This window comes from Nestor notabilis, unplaced genomic scaffold (assembly GCF_000696875.1).
Source record: "Nestor notabilis isolate BGI_N333 unplaced genomic scaffold, ASM69687v1 scaffold18474, whole genome shotgun sequence".
NCBI classification, from domain to species: domain Eukaryota; kingdom Metazoa; phylum Chordata; class Aves; order Psittaciformes; family Psittacidae; genus Nestor; species Nestor notabilis.
Window position 1 is genome coordinate 1,742 of NW_009924484.1, and position 7,880 is coordinate 9,621.

The 7,880-nt window shown below is 40.2% G+C and overlaps 1 protein-coding gene across 1 annotated transcript; it reads right to left on the bottom strand.

Annotated features, from left to right (window-relative positions):
* Positions 1–2,085: 2,085 nt before the first annotated feature.
* On the bottom strand, positions 2,086–7,582 carry ACTR10 (actin-related protein 10 homolog (S. cerevisiae)). The gene is made up of 9 exons (XM_010012629.1): positions 7,468–7,582; positions 7,041–7,108; positions 6,685–6,764; positions 6,247–6,282; positions 5,655–5,734; positions 5,491–5,564; positions 4,964–5,045; positions 3,560–3,761; positions 2,086–2,390 (listed from the first exon to the last, which is right to left on the bottom strand). Exons 1-9 carry the CDS (start codon positions 7,540–7,542, stop codon positions 2,209–2,211), a joined length of 879 nt encoding a protein of 292 aa, XP_010010931.1. The 5' UTR covers positions 7,543–7,582; the 3' UTR covers positions 2,086–2,208.
* Positions 7,583–7,880: the final 298 nt, after the last annotated feature.

Here is a 7,880-nt window from a genome sequence, read left to right on the forward strand (position 1 = left end):
GGTTTAAACTTAAACAGGGGAAGTTCAGGTTATATATAAGGAAGAAGTTCTTCACAGTGAGGGTGGTGAGGCACTGGAATAGGTTGCCCAAGAAAGCTGTGAATGCTCCATCCCTGGCAGTGTTCAAGGCCAGGTTGAACAGAACCTTGGGCAACATGGTCTAGGGTGAGGTGTTCCTGCTCATGGCAGGGGGTTTGGAACTCGATTATCTTAAAGTCCTTTCCAAGAGTAAGTATTCTATGAACCTATGATTCTGTGGAGGTGACCATCCAGCACAGCCCCCAGAGCCCTTTCTGCAGCCCACACCCTCACAGAGGCAGGGTTTGTTTGGATGTTACACAAGAGATTTATTGGCATCTTTGCAGAGGGGAAAGCTCGCAAAGGGAATGGACACTCTCGAAGAGTGCCCGTGGACAGATACCCACTGCAGAGGGCTTTTCCTTTCCATGATCTCTCAGAGACTAACCTCAGGCTAGGACTATAAAATAACTGTGAACAACTATGCCCAGCTATATCTCTCTGTTTTACTTGCTTCCTGCTAGCAGCCCTGCAGCTCATCTGACGTTAGAAGGCGGCAATTTAAAAATGTACCGGCGAGCACCTAGGAGAGAAATCAACCATGTCAATACTATTAGACCACTGCTAGCAACTAGCAGCCTCACCTGAGACAGACTCTGAGACTTTAAGCAGTGCTTTCTGTTTGTTTGTTTAACTCTGAAAATGATTTAACTCAAAATGGAGTATCTCCTACCATGTGTTAACTAACACCATATATTAAGGTAAAGCATATATCAAACAGAATGACAAAACTGTGCAGAAGTGTACTTCAATGCTGTAGCACATGGCCCTCTGTTAAGCTTCACCACAAGAATGTTTCTTTAAATACATGTTCAACTTCAGGAAACATGCTTCAGGAACAACAGCGGGTAGTTAGCAGACAGCACAGCAAAAGCGGTCGCAAAAAACATGTTTCTGCCAATAAAAGATGACACCCCTCCCAATAATTCTATACAGATGTATTTCCCCAAATTTGAGATAAACAATTATTCCTCAGAGTAGGATTCAAACCTCAGTAACCAGCAGACACCAGAAGAGTCACCATTTAGCCAGCGAGTCACGTGCAGCACGCTGGCAGCAAGTTTAGCAGTATTTTGGGCTACGGGAAGTCCCTCTCTGGAGACATGACACTGCTGACATGCACCGGCACTGACTGGAGTGCTCAACAGGAGCCCCAGCTCTGCGTGCAGAGTTAATTCACAGCAGTATTACAGAAGGACAGTGAGAATCATGACAAACCAAAACCAGCAGCACTAGCAGCAGCATGTAAGTGTTATGTGTTTGTTTTCCACAGGAGTGCTCCTTCTTCAATACTGTAAAGTTACAGCATTGCTAAAAGCCTATTAACTAGCCAAGAATTCCTAAATATAGTGTTAATATCCACATGTATGGTTTTTTCTTCTTAGGTATTTAACTTCATATTGCATTTTCATTTAATACATGTTGCTGCAGGACAATGGAGTTAATTCTGATGGGGGAACGAGGGCAAAGAAATTACTTCCAAAATTGACATTTCGGTAAGAGAGTTAAGATTTGCCTGCACCTCTGTTTATAATTCTTACACGGTTCATGTCTGTCTTGGAGGAAAGATACTGGGAGAGTTTTCAGCTCAGTACAGTGTGAGAATTGCAGGCAGAAGAGGTCTCTGCTAAAATTCTCAAAACAGGACTGTGTTCAGGGGAAATACTCATCCACCACCTTCACTTAACAGACCCAAACCATTTCCTCCACACATGCTTCTAGGGTGGAATATTTTAATATGGAATTTGGCAGACAAACTTCCATAGATGTTTCCCACAGTAGATTGTCCTTCTTTCTGCTAAGCACGTTAAAACTATCTTAAAACAAATACTCTCATCAATGTAATTTACTGTACAGATAAATAACAAACAACTCAGTAGGCTATAACTCATGACATTTCAGAGTTTCTCCAGAACAGGACTAAATAGCATAGTAGTTGCCAGATTTAAGTTTTCAAAATGGACATGGTTTTAAATAGTGTTAGTACCTACCAGTATACTGCCTGAAAACATCCACATTGTTCCTATTTAATAGTGTTACACACAGATTACTTAATACAAAAAACCCAAACCAATGCATATACATGTACTTGAAATAGAGGAGGAGAATCCTTGTGTAGCACGCAGTTTCTCATTTCTCAGTAGAAAAAGCCCTCTTCATCAACGGTGGGGGTGCTTTTCCAACATCAAACATCATTTCCAGTGGAGGATTATTAAGACAGCACCAGTCAGGTATGCGGCCTGTCTGGCTGTAATATTCTTTGGACACAGACCGGCTCCCAAGTATGTCCTGAAGTGCTCCAAAAATGGCTCCTACAATATTGGCGGGCAAGGGGGAAATGTTGCATTAATGTGATTTACTGAATCTCTTTTTCTACTTCCCATCAAGAATCTCAACTGGGTTTTTTCAGCTCTGTCCCCAAAGTTAAAGGCATGAAAGGATATAGCCGCTTTCCTTTTCAGTAGCCCAACTAAGTCTCAAATTGCTTCCATTTATGTCCTTCGAAAGTAACTGAAACCAAGAACCATCTAGTCTCTGCTGACAGCAAAAGTAGCTTCTTACAAGAAAGTTTCCTAAAAGTTTTTATCTTAAGCATTTCAAACAAACCACCTTGTGTTTAAGGAAAGTTCCTCTCCCCCAAAAAGGGTGCCACACAATACCCGTAAGAAATTTACACAAGTTGTGAGATGGTTCAGGCTGCAACAGCTGACTAGCACTGCCAGTGAAGAAAACTTATCAGAGAGCTTGGCACATATAAATCACTCTTGTTTGCTAATCTTAAAAGCAGACCCAAAGGTTTTAAAACTAAGTAGGTGTTTATAAACATTTACATTTTAAGCCATATGGATATAAAATTTACCTTTCAAGTTAGTTCTTCATACAGACCACATGGGCTCAGCTTATTAACCGAAAGCTTAGAAAAGCATGAATTCTTATCAACTTGAGAACCTTCCAGAAGAGTGGCTAGCAACAGAAAGCCTTTCTTTTCCCCTAGCTTGCCAGTACAGCATCCAAAAATCCATCGCAAGTTGTTGTATTTATTACTTGTGGACAGCATTGAGAGTTAGCAGCCTCTGGCCTCTGTAGCTCACACCTCGTCAGTCAGTAATTAAACTTGTTTTTTCAATAAGCAGATCTTCCACAAGCTGCAGGACTCTGCTCTGTCCAATTACTTTACTGGTGCCACCGTATGACGGTAGCCCTGTACTGCACTTGAATCAACACCACCTCTTCCACACCTCCGTTTCGAATTGCTCGTCACTCCTGCCACCTCGTTAAAGCTCCCATAACTCACAGTGCCTCTTTCTGCCCTCTGGATGAACCCTTTCTTCCAGAAGGGCGTAACGATTCCACAGAGCTCCACTGCAACTTGATTTCAGTAGATAACCTAACTTTTACTGCTATTTATTCATTACAAATCCCACTTAGAAGTTTTGATCTTCACTTTGTACCTTTCCTTAACAGTTGTTTTTATTCTTACCTCCCAGCCAGGCCACGCAGTTGGGTTTGGCAGGTGGAGTGTGAATTCTGAAGGTTTTAGTGGCAAGTGCTTCTTTGTATTTTGGTTTCTCTACCAGGTATCTGATTTCAGCCATAAGCCTGTGAAGGAATCCTGGCAACATCGCGGTGCCGCCAATAACTACCAAGTTCTCTGCCAGCTGCTTCCTGGTATCTATCGGACACTAAGGCAAACAGGAATAAAACAAAAAAAGGTCTGTTAGAAATTCAGTCAGTCTTTCTGCACACATCAATTGCTGTTTTTTCATAATTAGCTGAAACATAACCAATGTTATTTGCAATCCACACTTCCAACGTTATTTGCAATCCACACTTCCCAAGAAAACTAGTCTTAAGGAACTTCCCAGCTGAGGCTTTTATGGACATGCTGTGAGTCCCTCTAAAGCTCTTCAGCTGAGATGGGCCAAGATAGCAGAAGACAGAGGTATTGGTGACAGTAATTCCCACAAGTTCGGGGAGAAGATACACCAGGCTCTTGTCCAGAGGAAATAACTGGATGCTATTTAACATTTGTCCTTCCTCAGGATGAAGAGTGATGCAAGGTAAACGCCTGCAAGTACGGAGATGAGGGGTCCGGGCACAGTTCTTGTTAAACAATTTGTTTTCATAAGGAATTCTAACTGAAATGTTTGTCACGTCATCCAAGCTTACAGCTCTCCAATAGATTATGTCTCAGCAAATTAATTCAAATGGCGTCAGTAACTACAGGAAGTCAGCTTTGATTAAACATGCAAACACTACCACATAATGAAAATTTCCATTTACAGTGGTTTTCTAATGTATTTTTTTACTAAATATAATAAGAAATGAAGTGTTTGTATATGCCAGGAAAATTCTCCTCAATAAATCTAATGTACTTCCTATAATAGAGATAGCCAAATTATTTTTATTCCATCTTAGACAAACCAGCAGTCTGCAGGACTCAAAGTCTAACTCTGAGCAAAACACCTTGAAAAAAGAAGAAATAGAATACCTGTGTAATTTCAGTTTAAGCAGAATAATTCCTACACCACCAAGTATTAGCTACTCCTTCATCACTACACACATAAAGCTCCACCCCCAAATAAAGGCAAGCTAGTGTATTACTTTTGCTGAGGGGTGAGCACTACGTTTCTTAGAAAAGTGCTAGGCACACTGCAGTATACCAAAGAGTAAGGAAGCAATCACACAGTGGGTGACACAGGCTGACTTACTACCCCAAAGAAATTCATCATGTGGCAGAACCCTAGGAGTCAATGCTATGCTCAACTTTTTCAACCAGTAACAACCTGCAGTCAGAAGGGTGTTACTTTAGAAAGAGTCACTTGTAAGAGTACGTTCTCCAAGGCTGGAGGCATTCAAGAACTTGTTTACAACAGAAAGATACCTGAACAAGCGAATCCAAGATCAAAGTGGCCACAGATGTCTCTTCATTATCCTGTTCAAACAATATTTCGACAACGGAGTCTCTATGGAAAGACAGGAAATAAGTATTAATGAGAAGCAATACTACACTGTGAGCTAACACAAACTGGAAATAACTACAGACTTCCTGCTGACAATGCCTCATCACTACTTCTGTCATACAGACCACGCAGGAGGCAGTGCCAACAGGGAGGAGACAACGTCCCATTCATTTCACTGAACCCATCTAATCATTACACATTAATACTCCGTTTCTGCTTCCGCCATTCCCTCAGGCTATTTGCTATTATCTTTAAGTGTTAGCTCTCTGGAGAAGCTGACATCTCTTAATACAGGTTTGCACCGTGACCAGCACAAAGCCTTAACTTAACAGGCATTGAAAGCATATGCAAGTGTTTCATTAAAACTAATTTCATGAAAATTCATGTGGTTTTAGAGCTGAAAAATACATCCTCCTAAAGATAAATGCTCTGCTATTGTACTTCTCACCTGATAGGGCCAACTACATGGAGAATCTTTTCTCCATCCAAAGGATAGTCCACATCTGGAGGTGGTGAAGGACGCTATAAACAAAAATGTAGGTACATTATTTCAGAAGCCAAAAAGGCTACATCCACTTCAAAGGACTAGGATAAGCTTCATTCTCCACCCACCTCAGCAGTGCCATCAATGTTGAACTTAGCTGCTTGGATTTTCAGTCCACGTTGGAGATCACTCACAAAACAAGTGCGGACTACATAAAAGAAAGGGCAGAAGAGACTTTGTTGGATCCTTTCATCATCAATAGACAATAATTTTGCTAAATTTAGAGAAGAATACACACTTTAGGCCCTTGCTGATCCAGGACATTATCAAATAAATGCAAAGAAAAATGGTCTCTACACTTTCAGGTATTCAGAATTCGGGTGCTATGTAGACTATGAGTTTAAATGCTACCCAAATTAACCTGGCCTGCTGATCACAGGATATATACAGTAGTGTAAGACTTTTTCTGTGCTACTCTGTCAAATGTGTCTATGAGCTGCATCTTAACAATGCATAGGCTAAACCCAAAAGAGGAATTCAAAATGGTTTTAGTTTTGCTTTCAGAGAGGAAGCACACTGCAAGTTCTTCCAGTAGGTAAGAAATATGGCAAACAGAGAAGATGAAATAAATTCCTACATGCAGAGTATTTCACACTTGTCATTATCATACTCTACTGCACAATTTAATAAACTAGAGTTTTATGACACAGAAAATTTTACCTTTTATATCCTCTACTATGTCTTCTGGAACTGAGCCTGAAATAAAAAAATAACTTAGAACCAAAGCTTTTTAAGTAGAAAGAGAATTAAAGAACTAAACTAAGTCTGAATTACACTTAGCACTTTAAAGTTTCACTTTGACAGCAGCTATTAAAAATTCTAATGAAGAAAGAACATTAGGAACAGAAATAAAAAGTTTGTCTTCTCTCAAAACAGACTGAAGAATTACTACAGCACTTTTATAAGCCTTCATTCAAACCTGCTGCTATGAGTGGCTTATAAGAAAAAGAATGTATTTGTTAAATATGGAGAAAGAAACCATGGAAGTAGATCACACAGGATGCGGTGAATGCTAAACACATTTTATTCGCTGCTAGTATCAACCCACTTCCCCCAGGGCAAGTTCACATCACACATGCTACATCAAACAGACCTTACCCATCACAGATGGAAGGCTTTGTCCTTTGGCTAATCCGGTATCAACTGTGCACTGCTCCAACAGCTGATACTCCAGCTCCCTAAAACATTGCATATAAGTCAAAGACATCTACTAACTCAGGCTAATTCTCTATATCATGCTTAAGGGACAGTATTTTTTCCTCCAGTTACATTCTTCTAAATACACAGCTTTTACTACACCAACAAAAGCCAAACAGTGGTCACTTTAAAAATCAGATGCTGTCACAGTAAGTTATGATGTAAGTCATATTCAACAAGAATCTTTGCTCATTAGTCAAAGATGAACATTCACAAATAAATCATTGGTAACCTGGAATGTGTAAGTGTGAACTTACTTGTGTATAGCCTTTCCTCCCAGAGGAAGAGAACCCCAACAGCTCAGAATCGGAATTCCCTCATATATCTACATGAAGATCAGGAAATTCTCTTTTGTTTTGAGTTTTCGGGGTGCTGGAACTAAATGCTTTTTCCCCTTAACAATCACTTGCACTAGCTATTGGAAATACGCTACAAGTGCTTTTCTCCAAAGCTAATTTCTAGTATCTAATGGCTGAAGTTACAAACTCCCTTCCCAAGTTTCAAGGGAACACAGATTTTGCATGTCAGCTGTGAAGAGATTCCCCAAGTCATGATATACTATAGTCAAAAGCCACACTGGTTGATCTCTTCCTACTACATTTTTGCTCACTTTCAGTCTAAAAGTATCATTTTGCCACAACAGCCTTGTTGCTGAAAATCTTGTTCCGTATTATTAAAGGATACAGGCAGCACCAAGCTTTCTGTGTATCCACAATCCAGAACCATGGCAGAATTGATCCCAAGTGTCAGGAGAGACATCAGATGGCTTGGAGCAAACAAAACTGAAGGTACCTACATGGAAACAAAAATAAGACAACTAACAGAAGGGCAGGGCTAAGAAAAAAACCACCCCAAGCACTGATACTTTCCCCATATGTCATATTAAAAGCAAAACACAAACAACTGTAAATTGAAGTACACACTTTTAATTCAGCATTCAGGATAGCGTACTAATAAACAAAACACAACAGGATTCTATGTTGATCTTCTTTGTGGTAAATACCACAAAGTATTACCACAGTAATAATGAATCTTGGAACGGACTTCTAAGAAAAGCGGGTGTCAACTACAGAACTTATCTGAAGCCAGAGATCACG

Coding starts and splice junctions, on each gene's coding strand:
- ACTR10 (XM_010012629.1), bottom strand. CDS start 7,542: ATGTCTCTCCTGACACTTGGGATCAATTCTGCCATGGTTCTGGATTGT. Junction 7,109..7,467: donor CAGAAAGCTTGGTGCTGCCT/GTATCCTTTAAT, acceptor ATCTTCATGTAG/ATATATGAGGGAATTCCGAT. Junction 5,565..5,654: donor ACATTGATGGCACTGCTGAG/GTGGGTGGAGAA, acceptor TTTTGTTTATAG/CGTCCTTCACCACCTCCAGA.